Raw genomic sequence first — 17,599 nt, forward strand, 5'->3', positions numbered from 1 at the left:
AACCAATTGCAGTTGTGATCTGTCTAGATATGATGCATCAAACAATCTCTCTCTCTCTCTCTCTCTCTCTCTCTCTCTCTCTCTCTCTCTCTCTCTCTCTCTCTCTCTCCATCTCTGTCTCCCTGTCTCTCTCTCTTTGTCTCTGTCTCTTTGTCTCTCTCTGTCTCTGTGTGTCTCTCTCTCTCTCTCTGTATCTTTGTCTCTGTGTCTCTCTCTCTCTCTGTCTCTGTGTCTCGGTCTCTCTCTGTCTCTCTCTCTCTCTGTATCTTTGTCTCTGTCTCTCTGTGTCTCGGTCTCTCTCTCTCTCTCTCTCTCTCTCTGTATCTTTGTCTCTGTGTCTCTCTCTGTCTCTGTGTCTCGGTCTCTCTCTCTCTCTCTCTGTCTCTCTCTCTCTCTCTCTCTGTCTCTCTCTCTCTCTCTCTGTGTGTCTCTCTCTCTCTCTCTCTCTCTGTATCTTTGTCTCTGTGTCTGTGTCTCTCTCTCTGTCTCTCTGTCTCTGTGTCTCGGTCTCTCTCTCTCTCTCTCTCTGTCTCTCGCTGTCTCTGTCTCTCTCTGTGTCTCTCTCTCTCTCTCTCTGTGTCTCGGTCTCTCTCTCTCTCTCTCTCTGTCTCTCGCTGTCTCTGTCTCTCTCTGTGTCTCTCTCTCTCTCTCTCTGTGTCTCTGTCTCTCTCTCTCTCTCTCTCTCTGTGTGTCTCTCTCTCTCTCTCTCTCTCTGTAGGTTATCGAGTGTCTGAAGGAGAACAAGCGTCAGCTGACTCAGCGTTGCCACCAGCGGATCTTCAAGCTGCAGGAGAACGAGATGGTTGATCCTGAACTGGACTACCAGCTGATGAGAGTCTGCAAGCACATGATCAGGGTAGGTCGGGGAAACCTACGGCGTGTGGTCCATGTCATTACTTGAGAGCGTGATAAAACATGCCCCACACAAATTATATTATTTTGCACGGGCAGACACAGTGCTGCAGAATACACGTAATGTGGAACCAAAGTTCACAAGAGTGAGTTTGTAGCTGTGTGCAGTTAGCAACATTAATCTGTGGATTATTTTCTCCATTGATCGATTAGTTTTTTGGTCTATAAAATGTCAGAAAATGGTTGCTTCTGTGTGCGGTTACACCCCGATTCAAACCCAACATGCTGAGTGTTTGAGCCTGGCGGTAATGTGTCGTCACATCTGCAGTGTTCTGATTTGAATCACAGGAATTCTGACATATTTCGAGTTTTTACAGCAATGTAAAATATGCAGAAAACAACCCGATCTGTGAGCTTTAAGCGCGGAACATATTGGACATTGATATGTATTAGTATATCGTGTTTTGCTCCTGTTTGTAACTGAGTTTCGTGTGAATGTGTGTTTTCAGCGGTTCTGCACGGAGTCGGAGGGAAAGAACGTTCTTCAGTGTCTGAAACAGAACAAGAACAGTGAGCTGATGGATCCGAAATGCAAGCAGATGATCACCAAGAGACAGATCACCCAGAACACAGGTACACACACACACACACAGACACACACACACACACACAGACACAGACAAACTCTCCACTCAGCTTAATTTACTGCCACCTCGTACAACTTCTGAAAGCGTGTGTGTGTCTGCAGACTACAGGCTGAACCCGGTGCTGAGGAAGGCCTGTAAAGCTGACATCCCGAAGTTCTGCCAGCCCATCCTGAACAAGGCAACGGCCGACAGCGAGCTGGAGGGTCAGGTCATCTCCTGCCTCAAACTCAAATACGCCGACCAGGTCAGACACTTTGGTCATCTTCGTCTTATCTTTCTTAAAGAGCCCCTATTATGCTCTTTGGGATTGTCCCCATGTTTTAGTCTGTTATATAGTTTTTGTGTATGTTATAGTTGTATAAAGTACAAAAAAAAAAATAAAAAATTCACTCCAAAGGGAGCGTTCTCTCCTACAGATGGCACTTTTTCCCCAACTGCCTGAAAACGCCTCACCCACATTCCTGTTTGAAATTCATTCAGTCATTGATTGAGATTGCCAGCCCAGTTGTTTCATCCCTTTTTCGTTGTTACGTCCCTAATCTGTCTAGGGGTGGAGGACGCAAACAATTTAAAATAATAAACCCGGGAGGTCTGAACAAAGAAAAGATAATTTATTATACGAAAAAGAACACAAGACAATCTTCAAAAGGAAGACGATTACGGGCTCTTAATCACTGGCTTGATTTAGCTTCTCACAGCAGCACTCCTCAGCTCACTCTGCTCAAACACGGCTGGCTTTCACTGCAGCTTCCCCACTCTTTCACTCTCTGGCTTCCACTGAAGCAACCACTCACTCTGGCTTGGCACAGCCATTTAACACCTTCCCTCATCAGCTGATCAGCTGCAGCTGCAGGAGTCTCATCACCAGAACACACCTGAAGAGAATCTCACACACACACACACACACACACACAGAGAACACGGCACGTAACATTTGTCCTTTGGTGCGGCCTGATTAAGCACAGCCCGCCCAGTGGCTTGTTTAAATTTGGTTGACCAATCACAGCAGACTGGTGAGAGACGGTGTTGTCTCATGTCGTATGATCGTTAACAAATTTAACATTTCAGCAGAGGTGTTCATTTCCAAACAGGTTTAGTGGCTTGATGGTTAACTGGGAAGTATGGATTTGATTTGCAGGGGGATTTTGGCGACGGTAATGTTATTAGTGTTGTAAGTTAGCAGTAGACTTAATTAACCCGACCCAGGGTGAGTCTGATGAAAAGTGCTGTGTCTGCCCGGTTCAACTCTGAGATTTTCTCGCATTGCGCAGCGCTGTGAAGAAATAATCTCAAAGATTACTTTATGTTCTGCCTCTCGCAGCAACTTAATATGATATAGTGTCTGGCTTTTGTTTGATATTTAGTAGGCATGCACCAAATCCAGATTTTTGTCGTTCGGCCGAATACCGAATCCACTGGTTAAGATTCTGCCGAAACCGAATACTGAATCCTCCTCCCATCGTCAATCCATTAACCCAGTAAACACATTAATGAAGCAAGCAATGTCCACAGCAGTGTATTTTTCATTTTATTTTATTCTAACTGTAAAAAAAAAAGAATAGGCAACATTATGCCAGGAAGACAAGTGGGAAAAACTATTTTGACAATTGCCATAAGCCTATTCTGGCTGCTGTCTGTAGATTCCTTCATGCACAACTCGTATTCTTTCGGATGTTTCATACCAGATGTTGTAACAGCAGTGATGTTGTGTATAGTTTAGGGTCCTCGCCACCACCAGACAAATCGGCATTGCAGATTGAACATGTAGCTGGACTTGAATGGCCTTCTTTTGCCTGAAAGTACTGCCAAACTACACTTTTTCTGCTCACTAGCTGCAGAAACCGAACCCCGTCAAAAAGCCGAAATATTGGACAAAATCCGAATCCTGGATACGGTGCATCCCTAATATTTAGTGTTGGCAAATGGCTTTTTATTGAGTCGCAATGTTCCTATCTGCTCGTGCTCCGGGAAAGTGAAGAAAAGTTAGTTTGGTATATCCAGCAATCATGTAAGGTTGGAAGCAGGAAAAACTGTACTGGAGTCAAAAGCGTTCTGTGTGTGGCGTGCAGGTTCCCCTCAAAGACGGACACACACGCATACATACGTACGTACAGATACGTCTCGCTTTATAAGATAGACGATGGAGGATTTGCTGAGCTGGAAGGAGAGACTTTCAGGAGAAGAAACTGATCTGCTTGTGCGTGAAGTGAAAGCGCGCGAGCTGATCATATAATACTATTTCACATTGTAATATTTTTATGTTTTCATCTTTTGCATGTTTGTGTGCTGCACGCGCGTCCCTGTGTGTGCGCCTAAGCTCGTGCACTAACGTGGTGTTAAATTAACAATGAAATCCTGCGTTACTGACTTTAGACCAGGTTTTTGTCGGTCAATGGCACGATCCCTAGCCGCTGCCTCAAGATAGCAATACGCCAAGAATGAACACGCCTCCCCGTAAGACCAGCACGCCCATGGGTGCACAGATGGGCGCAAGTGCATTTTCTCTTTAAACGATGCGGGTGCTGGCCGGTCTTAAACTAGCCAAAGACCCTTGCATCAGGGCTTTGTGCTGCGCCGGGTGCAAGATAGGGCCAAATATGTTTTTTGAACATCAAAGCATGTACACCTATTCTAGTAGACCCCAAGAGTACAAATACTACGCTGAAAAGGAGTGTAATATGTTACTTTTATGTACGCCTAGAGTTTTCCTTTCCCAAACGTAGCACACAACAGGAGATTCTGCGTTCTCACTTACTGAATATTCCCGGTTTGGTTCAGGCGAGGAGTGGCGCCTGGGTAGAGTGTGCAAGAGGCAGGACATGACGCGGATTACACCGCGGTAACGTAGCCGGTTTGTATTTTGGTCATAAACAACAGAGTCTCTTGCCTTTCCTTGAATTTGTCTGGCGGTTTCAGCGTCGCCCCTTAACGACAGAAGTTCCTGAATCTCAGCGTCTCTCCAGTTCAACATTTTCTTTGGCATCTTTGTGTAAATCTCCCTTCTTGTCACACTCGGATGTTTTTTTTTTTTGTTTTTTACCCGGTTTTGCTCCAGCTGCATGATAGGAACATCATCAACACGTCCACTCGCTCGCTGGGAATTCCTCGCACTACGAGCTGCTCTGTTCACACATGGGCTCATTTAAACATTACACAGGCTTTGTCTTTGTTTTAATCTCCGGTCCAACTGGTTGGGACATTTGCGTTCTCACACCAAGCTCCTCTGGGTAATGTCTAGAGAAGTTCAGGGTTACAGTGCTGAAGTTGATGAAGAACTGACCGAGAAGTGTATATACAGAATATTAAATCATGAACCATTCGATGCATCTAATACCAAGAACTCATAAAGACAATAAGGTCTCCCGTACACTGGCTGCGTGGCGTGTCCGTTTATATTTCGGCTCCCATGTTAACAGGTTAGAGCTTGCACGCTGCCTGCGTGACACGCACGTCTCAGGCGCGGCTCGAGCTTCACCGAAAACGAGCGCGTGCTAGAAATAGAACCGACGCCTATTTTTCAGGCGACACGCAAGCGTGTTGGAAGCGTTTCCAGGCAAAATAGAATACGAAAAGATGTTTATATGTCATTTTGACACAAATACATTTAATAAATGACATTTTGAAGTTTGAAAGTCTCGAGGTTTAGACATAAATGCGGATATAAATGTCATTTTAGAGCTTGATTGCTTTTAACATTTTAGCAAAATATGTTGAACTCCTTTTTAAATTGTATTTCAGTTGGATTCTGATAAAACAATAACGTGGACTTTATTATCTCAGGAAAGGGAATTGAAATATAAAAATATATATATTGAAATATGTGCAAACAAATGTACAAACACAAAAATATTGACAAAATAAAGTAATTTTATCAATGGTATATGTGTCCAGACAAGGCTAGCAGCAGCGCCACGTCAGACACGTTTCTGGTGTGCAAAGACATAGAAAACGCCACGCAGACGCCACACAACTGACACGCAACTGACACGCCACGCTCACGCCACGCAGGCAGTGTGCAGGGAGCCCTAAGTCTCTTAAATAAGAAACGAGTCATTGAAGTAATTATTTTGTGAAATTCAGTGATTTATTATTTAGTTAATGAAAATATTCATGCGTGTGTTTTCTGTGTTTTCTGTGTTTTCTGTGTTTTCTGTGTTGCGACAGCGTTTGTCTCCAGACTGTGAGGCTCAGATCCAGGTCATCCTGCAGGAGTCGGCGCTGGACTACAGACTGGACCCCCAGCTGCAGATCCACTGCACACAGGAGGTCCGCACATTTCTGCTTTCTTTCTTACAAATACACACACACACACACACACACACACACCCAGCAGAGGGCACCGTGAGTCCACACACAAACGCACCTCACATTACTAATGAAACATTTTTAACAGCTGAAATAAAAAATAAGGGTGGGAATCACCAGAGGCCTTACGATCCGATATCATCACGATACTTATGTCACGATACGATATTATTGCGATTTTTAAACATATTGCAATATTCTGTGATATATTGCAATTCATTACCTTTTTCCCAACTTCAAATTTTTCCCAATTTCAAATGATGTCCCCAAAAGGAAACTTTGTCAACATCTGTTTTATCTAAAAAGATACATTTCTCTGTTTGTTCATCTCACTTCAATTGGGTTGCTGCAAAATGGGATTGTCAAGCAGACAGACTGACCAACACATATATAATAAAAGATTGATACTCGGCGTCTGTGTATCGATACAGTATTGCCACGGAAAATATTGCGATACTATGCTGTATCGATTTTTTTTTCCCCCCACTCCTAATAAAAACGCAGAGAATCAGAATTTATCAGCTTGTTATTAGAGAGGGAACTGAAACTCAGTGGATCAAGAATAGAAAACAGAGCAAAGGGTGTTCACGTTTCTGTTTTAGGGGTAGCGCTGCAACCAGCAAATATTTTCATTAATGTTTAATCTGACGATTATTTTTTTTTTAAGCAATTAATGGTGGATACTTTTATCATAAGTATACTGTTTAGGGACTGCTCGTTATTTATTTCAGGGGCCACCGGAGGAGTTTTGGGATCTTTGGTCAAAATAGACCTGACCCTCCTTTCCCCTGCAACACATTTTGGATGACCCTCCAAAATGATTGGGGGGGAAAAAGGGATGACCCTCCCCAACTATTTATTGATGCCTTCTGTACCGGTTTGCGCTTGCCAAAGACCTACAGATAGCCATTGTTTTTATACAGCCATGACATACGTGACTAAAGCTCTGCCTTCTCATCTTACCCATCCCACTCCTCTGTTATGGTGTGGTGGCCATTTCAGTAGATTTACTCACTAATGTTGTTGTGGAAACACAATAAGCATGGAAACTAAATGCACACTTCCTGTATTACTGCATTACTTCAAATACTAAGTTACTCATCTAGTAAACTAGTATTCACATGAAATAAAACAATAAAACATTTAGAGGTGCAACGATGAATCAATTAGTTGTCAACTATTAAATTAATCGCCAACTATTTTGATAATCGATTAATCGTTTGAGTCATTTTTTTTTATTTAAAAAAATCAGATATCTCTGATATCAGCGTGTTAAATGTGAATATCTTCTAGTTTCTTCTCTCCTCTGGGACAGTAAACTGAATATCTTTTGAGTTTTGGACAAAACAAGACATTTGAGGACGTCCTCTTAGGCTTTGGGGAAACGCTGATCCACATTTTTCACCATGTTTTGACATTTTTATAGATCACACAACTAATCGATTAATCGAGAAAATAATCGACAGATTAATCGACTATGAAAATAATCGTTAGTTGCAGCCCTAAAAACATTGAGACCATTCAACAAAGCACACTGGGTAATTCACACTGGTTGCTATGGACTCGTCACTAGGCTTCCTCAGTCATTGTATATTTTAGCATAGGTAAGCTTGCCGAAGCTGAACATTATCCAAAACTCCATTTCTCAGACGAGCGTCTATTTGGGAAGCTTGCATGCTACCACTCCTTCCTTCTCAAATGCCTTGAAAAGGCTGTCGCTTTTCACAAATAATCACGGCGACCGAAAGGGTATTTGAGTCGGGTATGGCTGCAGCGTGCAGACCCTCCGTCTCATGCCTCCCGGCTAGGTGCTCTCCGCGGCGCGAGCTTCGGCTTTTCAAAATAAAAGCTTGTGTCTGGTCCGCTATGTTTTCGTTTGGTGTTTTTTTTTATCTAAACAGTACGTCAGTCATGCTAATGAGTAAATTATTTTTTCAGCAGATGTCTTCATTACAACATGATGGAGCTAGCAGAGCAGATTTTTGTTTATATGTGCGAGCGGGATTTATTCAGTTTGGGAAATCAAACGGTCGATTGTCTGGCTGACTAAACAGGGAGGGACCATCTGCTAGCGATAGGGGCCGAGGCTGAGAGAGCTACATGGATAAATATGCACCAAACAAGCCACTTTGAAATGTAGCTGTTGTCATGAATACAAAAATTGGATCAGCCTCCCCTCAACAAGGAAATAAAAAGACATGACCCTCTCCTATTTTCCTCTGGTGGTCCATTCCATAAATACCGAACGGTCCCTTATTTAATGTAATATAAAGGACTGGACTCACCTGGAATCATTGACATGTTGCAATGTGTCCGTGTGGCCACCTGGGGGATGATAACTCATTAATTGGCCGAGTTATCATCCCCATTCCTCATTGGTAGTCTAGGTGAAACCGGCTGCTGTGATTGGCTGATAGGACTACTTTGAAATGGCTTAGTTTTTGTCCGACAATATTTTGTAAACCTCCTTTACATCTTGAAGTGTCTTTCCTCTGAAGATATCAAAACATGAAATGACTTTAAACGGGCATTTAACACACCGATCAAACCAGCGTGAATCCCAAAATCATGAAAGCAAATATACAAACAGTATTGATATGAAAACGTATCAAAACATGTAAATTACATGAAAAAATAAATAAAAGCTCTGTCAGTTCAGTTCCTTAACGCACTCTAATCCGCCCCGTTGGTGCTGCTGGTCGATTTTAATTTGACATCAAAAAGATATTGAATTAGCGCCACCACCGATCTTGATGGAACCTGACGGGTGGAAATCGCGGCAGCTGATGCCACTAATGAGCAAATTATCACAAGATGTAATGTGACTGCTGGAACGGAGCTGAGTGGATGAATAACTTTCAGTATGAAAATGATAACACAGATCTACAGGGAGCAGGTAGGGGCGCGGTGCCTTGCTCAGCGGAACTTTGGCAGCACAAACAGCTGTTAATGTGTGGTGTGTGTGTGTGTGTGTGTGTGTGTCTCTCTGTCTGTCTGTCTGTGTGTGTGTGTGTGTGTGTGTGTGTGTGTGTGTGTGTGTCTGTCTGTCTGTCTGTCTGTCTGTCTGTCTGTCTGTCTGTGTGTGTGTCTGTGTCTGTGTGTGTCGGTCGGTCTGTGTGTGTGTGTCTGTGTCTGTGTGTGTGTGTGTGTGTGTGTGTGTGTGTGTGTGTCCAGATCTCCCGGCTGTGTCCGGAGGAAGCAGCAGCTCAGGAGCAGACGGGGCAGGTGGAGGAGTGTCTGAAGGTGAACCTGCTGAAGATCAAACAGGAAGGATGTAAGAAGGTAAACTGACCCGCTGCTGCCTTCACTGCCCACCGAGCAGGCAGCGTAAATCACAGCGTCGTGATCTGTACAGGCACTCATGTATTTTCATTTCATCCTTTGTTTCCCCCCTCTCATCCTCTTTATTCTGATCCTCCTCTCCCTCCCGCGTCCTTTTCTCTTCACCTTCCTCTTCCTTCCCTTCTTTTATCCTCCTTTTTTTCTTCCTGTTTTTCTTTTTCTGATGTTTTCTCCGTCTCTTTTTGCTCCTCACTGTCTTCTTTCCATCCACATCCACCTTCTCCCCCATCTCTAACCCCTCTTCCTCTTTTCCTCCTCCTATTCTTCTTTCCTTCTCTTTCACTTTCCCCCCCTCTGCTTTTTCTTCCTCCTCATTTCCCCCCTCCTCTTCTTCCTCCTCCTCCCCCCTCCTCCTGCAGGAGGTGTTGAACATGCTGAAGGAGAGTAAAGCTGACATCTTCGTCGACCCCGTCCTCCACACCGCCTGCGCTCTGGACATCAAGCATCAGTGTGCCGCCATCCCACCCGGCAGAGGGCGCCGTGAGTCCGCACACAAACGCACCTCGCATCACAAATGAAATATTTTTAACACCTGAAATAAAAACGCAGAGAATCGGATTTATTTTTTCAGTCATTTATCGGCTTGTTATTAGAGAGGGAACTGAAACTCAACGGATTAAGATTAGAAAACAGAGCAAAGGGCTCCGCTCACATCTTTCTCCGCTACAACTCAAACTAGCGCACGACCTCAACGTCATCGCTCTCAGCCACTCCCTCTGTTCGCTGATTGGACCGGTAAAAATTTGGCCCGGAGAAAACCCAAGAATATACCGCAAACCCAGACGACGTACTGAAGGAAAATGACAATTGAGCGGATGTACGTAGGAGGGCGGAGCCCGGCTAAAGTTCCTCAGCAGAAAAACAAAATGTGAAGTTCTACTATCGAGATGTTTTTTAATGTGTATTTTGCACAGAGACTTTTTTTTTCTTTATCGACACACATCAAGTCTATAAACAATATGGGACGACCTCTAGCTCAGCCAGTGAGAGCGTGCGCCCCATGTAGGCTGAGTCCTTTACAGCGGCCCGGGTTCAAATCCGACCTGCGGCCCTTTGCTGCGTGTCATCCCCCATCTCTCTCTCTCTCTCTACCACCTTTCCTGTCTATCCACCGTCACTATCGAATAAAGGGAAAAGCCCCCCAAAAGATAATCTTAAAATAAATAAGTCTATAAACAATATTTCAAATGTCAGTTTATTAAGTTTCAGGGTTCAGACGTTTTGAAAAAACCTGGAAAAGTTTTGGAATTTGAAAAATGCAAATTCCAGGCCTGGAAAGGTTTTGGAAACATAAAAAGACCCACAGCATAATAATATGTGATTAATAAATGTATTTTCACGTCGTCCTGACCTCACCGTTCTATTCGGGGGTACGATGTTACCAATCCCACTATGAACCACATTAATTAGCAACATAGATTTTTATTCTTATTGTATAATGTCGACTAGGGCTGAACGATTAATTGCATTTGCGATAATATCGCGATATGTTAAAACGCGATTTCCTAATCGCAAAGGCTGCGATTTGGTCACATGACTCGCGAGAGCAAATCAGTCTGCACTCCACAGAGAAAGCATCAACTAGCACCCTAACGCTACGCCGTACCTGGAGCTGATTTCTGTCATTCAAACAACTCGGAGTTGTAGTTTAAAACTTTTACAGCCATTTTAATAAAATGAAGGGTTTTATTCTGGTTCGAGTCCATACGTGCAGTTAATGGATACAGACACGCAGAACTGAAGGCTCGGTTGGCAACTAGCTCTGATTAGCGGTTAGCTCCGGTTAGCGGTTAGCTCCGTTATAAAGATATGAGTGGAGGAGCTGCCACTGAGAGGGGTAACAACCAGACTCTGATAAATGACGTTCGGGGAACTTTCACAGCAGCGTGGCCGCGGTGTTTCAACAGTTTTATTAGTACAGTTAATCCCACGGCAAGAACACCAGCAACTAGCTAACGTAACGATAGCCTCTCTGAACAAGAACACCAGCAACTAGCTAACGTAACGATAGCCTCTCTGAACAAGTGCACACGGCAGCACGCAACTTCACGAGGGGGAGGGGCTGGAGGCAGCTCCTCTCTGTGCACTGTAAAAAAAAAATACACTGTTATACACAGATATTTTTACTTTTAACTATCTAGTGTGTAATTGTGTGTGTTCATACTATAAAATGATTTATTGTTTGTCTTTGTTGAATAATACAGAAGACAAAGCTTAAAAAAAAAAATCGAATCGCAATCGCAATATTTGGGGAAAAAATCGCAATTAGATTATTTTCAAAAATCGTTCAGCCCTAATGTCGGCTGACATTTTCAGGAATACATAGTTATAGAAATTTGCCAAAAAGTCGTGGAAAAGTCATGGAAAAGTATTGGTTAAAATGCGTATGAACCCTGCAGTTTTAACAAACAGGTTTGTTCAGCGTCATTGTTTAAAACTAAGATGTATTCGAAACTATATAAAAAGCCAATTGAAGAGCTTCTAACCATCGTGTGTAAATCATCTGACCGTAAACAACGCAGCCACAAACCAACATTACATAACGAGTGTGTGTCGTGTTGTTTTCCTCAGAGATGTCCTGCCTGATTGAGGCGCTGCAGGACAAACGTGTTCGTCTGCAGCCGGAGTGCAAGAAGAGACTTCAGGATCGCATCGACATGTGGAGCTACGCTGCCAAGGTACAGTACAGCTTCTTCCCCCCCCTGTCAGTGAACGCCTCTGAACACTGTGAAAACACAGCTGGGGACACCCTGAGCTCTCCGCAGCGCAGAGCCAACGCAAACAGGCAGTTTAATCTCTGCAGGCTTTTTAATTGACTATTTCTGGTACTGGATATGAAATCCTCAAACACTGTGTACAACAACAACGCACAAACACAAATGATATTGTCTCTGTTGGTGTACCGCATGTAGAGGTATGTGTTTTCTAAAAAATGAAAGATTTTATTAAACTTTTGAAAACGTCACTTAACTTTAACCCTCCTGTTGTCCTCGGGTCAAATTTGACCCATTTTCAATAAGTTTTTATATCAGAAATTTGAGTTTTCTTTCAAACAAATTGTCCCAAAAAAATAACGTGGATGGATCCCTACAACGTTCTTTACATGTAAAATAAATAATCAGTTCACTACTTTCATTTACTTTGTGTGTTTTAGTCAATTTTATAGCATTTGAAGAAAAAACAATTGATAAAAGAACTTAGAAAAAAGTGACAAATTTCAAAAAAAGTGACGTGTCAAAAAGTCACAATTGTCAAGAAAGTGACAAAAGTGACAAAAATAGTGACAAAAATGTAAAATAAATAAATAAATGACAAAAATGTCGAAACAAATTTGGGCCAAAACGTTGAACAAAGTGACAAAAACATCGTGGAAAGCCACAGAAGTGTTGATAAAGTCAAAATTTTGACTCAGAAAAACAACAAGTTGCAGGTCGACGGGAAGACAACACGAGGGTTAAGCCACCGGTTTATAATTTGGTTTTTAAAATACAACAATACGAGTTCTTTGTTTTAGCTTCAACCTTCCAAAGGTTTGGGGGAAAAAAAACATGAAAAAATGTAACGGGAGAAAAAAAATAGTCGGCAATAAAATGGGAAGCGTTATTTCTCAACACATCATAAACGTAAAATCAAACTTTGCAAAAGCCGCTTTACTTTTCTTGATAGTGTTGTCATGAAAACCTGTGCATCCTTTTTATTTATTTAATAAATTAGCTGAAATCCAGTTCAAAATCTGTTTTTATGTTATTATATGATGAGCTTGTTTTAAATCAGTTTCAAGTTGCCATTTAATTTAAATTGAACAAGCTGCATAAACTTTTGAAATTGATTGATTGAATAAAACAATCATTTATTTTGAAATTAATTGAATAAGAAGCATAAAATTGAGTTTAAAGGTTGATTTTATTTTGAAATTACTTTAAGGAGCAGTGAAACATCTGTTAAGAGGCTTTTATTTTTTTGAAGGGAGCTATTTCTTTTCTTCAAACTGAGCTGTTGAGCTCCGCAAAATCTAATTTGAAGTGGCTTTTGTTTTGAAATTGATTTGAATGAGCTCATTACATCTGTTCAAAGGGTCTTTTATCTATAAATTGATAACTGAACTGCATAACACGATTTATAAATGAGCTTTTAATTTGAAATTGACTCAACAAGCTGTATCAGATCTGTTGACAAAGGGACTTTAATTCTGGAGTTAATTGACTGAGCTGCGTGAATTATTCGACTGACGTGAACGCTGCTGTCCTTGTCCTCGCTTCCTGCCAGGTGGCTCCGGCCGACGGCTTCTCAGACCTCGCCATGCAGGTGATGACATCACCGTCCAAGAACTACATCCTGACTGTGATTGGTGCAGGTGTGGCGCTGCTCTTCATGGGCGGGCTGCTCTGCGGCAGAATCACCAAACGCGTCACCCAGGAGCTGAAGGACAGGTAGACCCCCCCCAACCCCCACACTCCGGGGTCAGGACACGCCCACGGGAGAAACAACCTCGCCCGCCAACACCCCTCCCGACTCTCCACTTCAATCCTCAAACACCCTTCGGCTCTTTCTTTCATCGCTGGAATGACATTGCCCACAACCCTGCAGACGAACGTGGGCTTGATCAGTGACTCACCTTGCTCTTCTTCTAAACTCTCTCCGGGAGGCCGTGCACCGCCGCGCACCGCCTCACGCATCATTCTTCTCTTCCTGAGCTTCGATAACAGAGCGCCGGGTCCTGCTGCAGTTTTACCCCGCACTCACCTGATCTACATGCAGTATTACTCTGCTTGTTTTCTCCTCCCTTCTCTGCGGGGTGGGAGGGATGGGCAGGGTGGGGGTGGGGAGGGGGTTGGGGATGGGTGGAGAGGGGGGGTGAGGGGTTGTAAGGATATGGGGTCAGAGGTCAAGATATGGGTGTGAAGGAGTTGAATAAGATCCTATAAAGTGTAAATGTGTATAAAGTGGGATGGTAGATGCTCATGTATAGAGCAGTTAAATGACTCCAGTATTTTAATTGTGTGTGTGTGTGTGTGTGTGTGTGTGTGTGTGTGAGTGAGAGAGAGAGAGAGAGAGAGAGAGAGACCACCATATTGTTCTAGTTTGTCATCCTGCTTGAAGAGTTTTCGGGGGTCGTTTGGCTCTGGATATATATCTTCTTTTGTGGCTGATGTGTGTTAGTTAGATTTATTCGCCATGGGACTGCCAGGCGGGCGGTGCCAACCAGCCAGCCCTCCACAGATGAGATGAAGAAAAGTGGACACGTCACAAACACTCCCAGCCGGCTCGCTCAAAAGCTCTTTTTACAGCAGGAAATGTTTTGTGGATATTTTTATGACTTTCTCTCTGAAACGGCAGACCTGGCAACGTCTTTTTCCTTCTTTGTTTTTCTTTTTTTCCCAGCCCAACCCGTGCCATGAACGCACCACACACGTCCACCTGCTGCTCCCAGTTTTAAACAGCTTGTTCGGCATCGCGCTCGCCTCGTGGAAACGCACCGCGCCGTGACACAGAGCCAGGAGTCATCGCCGTCTGCTCCAGGGCACACTGGGCAAACTGGCTATTTTTAATTTAATTTCCCCCCCCCCCCCCCCCCAGTCATGAACTCGCAGAGCGGCCGCTAGTATCGCACTGGTTGGTACGGAAAAGCTGAGAGCAATGCAGGAAGGGGGAAAAAAAAAAAAAAAAAAAAAAAACGACTAAAGAAAAGATTCTAGATTATTATAGAGATGTGAACAATTTTGTGTAAAGATGATACTGGAATCATTGCACATTTTGAGTTCTTTTTTTTTATATCTATAAATATATATATATTGTTTTTGTCATAGCCTTATTTATTTGTTTACTAATGGTTAAAGTCTTTTTTTCTATGATTTGAATGTTCTCTGGTTGCCTTTTTCTCCAGCAAGCGAGCGTCCCTCCTTCCCGCAGAGGAAGGGGGGGAGAATATGGGGGGGGGGGCAGGCGGCGGCGGCGACAGGTTTCGGCCTCCTTTTCGGGCATCGACCTGCTTCACGTCGATGTTTGCAGTAAACGCCTCTCTGGCGGGCAGGGTGAGTTAAGATCACTTTATTTCAGACGGCGGCACATTAGAAATCTAGTAAACGCGGCGTCCTGACTCCTGTAGAGACGCTTTGTTCCAGATCAGACACGCAATCTGAGTTTCGGAGTAGCCGTTTGCGAGTCTGCGACATCGATGTCTTTAATGTGACGATACTTTGGGGATGACCACTGGTGCTCTCGTGCACCATCTGAAGCTGATCGGTAACGTGGATCTGAGCAGAAAGACGATTAATTTCACGTTGCTTCATCTGTTGGACAAGTTCCGAAAAAAATAGTTTCGTGTGACTTTGACGCACGCCTTTTTAAAGACGTAATTATCACGATGTTAAGCGGGCTTTTCACCACTTGGCCTGAACATGAAATGTATCATTTTATTTTTTTTATTTTTTTTTTTACAATAGTTAGTTCAGCCCAAAATGAACCAAAACCACAGGTGTGGAAGCGACTGAGGGGAAAACCAAAATTCCACATGGTCTCACGTTGTTTCATATCACAAGTCTCACATCAGTGCCAAGTCGGCGATCTCGGATGTGAGCAGAGGAAAGAGAAACACGCACAAAACAAAGACCAGATACCTAAAGCCCAAACTGGACAACAAACGCCAGAAAAGTAACTCCGTGATTTAAGCCCAGCGGTCCACTTACTGTCTTTTTAATCTCACGGCCTTTCTTTGGTGAATGGAGCCGGCTCAGGTGTTTGATTTCTGTATGACAAACACAACGGACTCGTGGATGTGGTCGGTCTGATGTGCTCTGCTCAGCCGGCAGCTTGATGCCGGAGGAAGAAGGCCAAGGTAAAGGTTTTTTCTGGTGTTATCGTACGTCAGAGTCGCGGCGTTGTCGAGCTTTTTGGTCTCGGTGTGAAGACGGAAACAAATTGTTTATTTGTTGAAAAGGTCTGGATTCCACTCAGTGCGTCTGAGTGGTGGGGGGGGGGTGAATTCCCACGGTCCCGTGTCTCTTGATATGAACTAACATTGTTAAGAGACTGGTAAGGGCTATCTTTGTAGTTCAACGTGCAAAAGAGACTAGAGTGCGGATCAGGCCACATTTTTCTGTCCGAGCCCGGCCTGCGTCCGACAGGCATTAAGATATTTCTGTCCTAGCCCGACCCGAGCCGACAGTTTAAATTTCAATTTTTTTCTCATACTAACGACACATGTACGTTTGTTTGTGTGGAAAGCTTTTATTAAGCAACTGGAGGAAGGCATTCAGAAATGTCAACAGATGAGGTCATGAGCGCACACGGGGCAACGAGCGCACGTTAACACAGGCGCGCAACAAGAGGCGCGCTGATGTGACCGGAACCCGAACATCATTTCTAAATATCTGTCTGAACCCGGCCCGGCCCGTCGGGTATCCATCCGCTAAAAGAAACCAAGGGAGGTGGATGTTTAAAATGCAGTTTGAATGGTAAAGTTGAGCCACCGTGGAGATATCAATGTCTAAAGTCAGTTAAAGGTGCAGTAAGTGATGCTCCGCAAAGATTGTTGGTATTTGAACTCACCTGCTAAACAAAGACGACGCTCGGCGTCTGAGCGACTTGGCCGAGTCTCTCCTCCCCCAGCTGGAGCCGATCATGTGTACATGTGTACTATACTGAGTGATGACATACTGTAATCTACGTACCGTGCTGTTAGCCTCTACTGTTATTCGGTTTGCTTTTTCTAACCGTTGAAGCTCGGCGTGGCGAGCGCTGCCCTCCCTGCTTGTAAATGAGACGTCTTGATTCGTTGAACTGCCTTCACGTTTTTTCTTTCTCCATCTGGCGTCGTTTTTTTTTTTTTCTTTTTTTATCAAAGCGTGCCTACTTGCCGTCCCACAGAGGGATCCTGCTGCTGTACAGAACATCCCAGAATCCCCTGCAGCACCCGGCAGAGGAGCGCATGTGCGTGTGTTTGTTTGTATGTTTGTGTGTGCGTGTGCTGCGCATGTGTGCGTGCACTTGTGAGTGGTGTGTGTGTGTGTGCGTGCGCTTGTGAGTGGTGTGTGTGTGTGTGTGTGTGTGTGTGTGTGTGTGTGTGAGTGGTGTGTGTGTGCTGCGTGCGTGCGTGCTGCGTGTGCTGCCCACAGATTCTGGAGTGCGATGTCCAGATGGTTCCTAACTATTCTCGTTGTCCCGAGCGATGATGACTAGATTATTTTAATTTTAAGTTCGTGATGATTGCTGATTAAAGATCTTTTTGTAAACAATGTTTTGTGTCTGACTCCTGGTCATCTGATTTCATTTCTCCCTCCTGTCCACTTTTCTTTTCTTATTCGGTTTGTTCTTGTTGTTCTGTACAGATGAAAATTGGACAATTTGTTAATAATAATAAAGTCTGCAAGGTTTCTATTCTGTTGTGTGGTGTGTTTATTTCTCGTCAACACGTCATGTTCAGACTTGTAAGTCAACACAATAAAAAATGGACC

General features: G+C 43.7%; 1 protein-coding gene and 1 long non-coding RNA gene across 3 annotated transcripts in view; both read left to right on the forward strand.

Annotated features, from left to right (window-relative positions):
* Window positions 1-15,759, forward strand: part of glg1a (golgi glycoprotein 1a) — a 56,204-nt gene extending 40,445 nt beyond the window's left edge. For both annotated transcript variants that reach the window (XM_036003612.1, XM_031279824.2), the window contains 8 exons: window positions 719-856; window positions 1,362-1,485; window positions 1,601-1,743; window positions 5,664-5,765; window positions 8,979-9,086; window positions 9,506-9,626; window positions 11,718-11,824; window positions 13,413-15,759. In XM_036003612.1, the coding sequence (XP_035859505.1) occupies window positions 719-856; window positions 1,362-1,485; window positions 1,601-1,743; window positions 5,664-5,765; window positions 8,979-9,086; window positions 9,506-9,626; window positions 11,718-11,824; window positions 13,413-13,580 (1,011 nt within the window). In that variant the 3' untranslated portion in view covers window positions 13,581-15,759. The remainder of the gene's footprint in view (window positions 1-718; window positions 857-1,361; window positions 1,486-1,600; window positions 1,744-5,663; window positions 5,766-8,978; window positions 9,087-9,505; window positions 9,627-11,717; window positions 11,825-13,412) is intronic.
* An 819-nt stretch (window positions 15,760-16,578) lies between these two features.
* Window positions 16,579-17,522, forward strand: LOC116036374. Its single transcript, XR_004101571.2, has 2 exons — window positions 16,579-17,083; window positions 17,171-17,522. It is a non-coding gene; the product is annotated as an uncharacterized LOC116036374 (long non-coding RNA).
* The last annotated feature ends 77 nt before the right edge of the window (window positions 17,523-17,599 follow it).

This window comes from Sander lucioperca, chromosome 7, assembly GCF_008315115.2.
Source record: "Sander lucioperca isolate FBNREF2018 chromosome 7, SLUC_FBN_1.2, whole genome shotgun sequence".
Lineage (NCBI taxonomy): Eukaryota > Metazoa > Chordata > Actinopteri > Perciformes > Percidae > Sander > Sander lucioperca.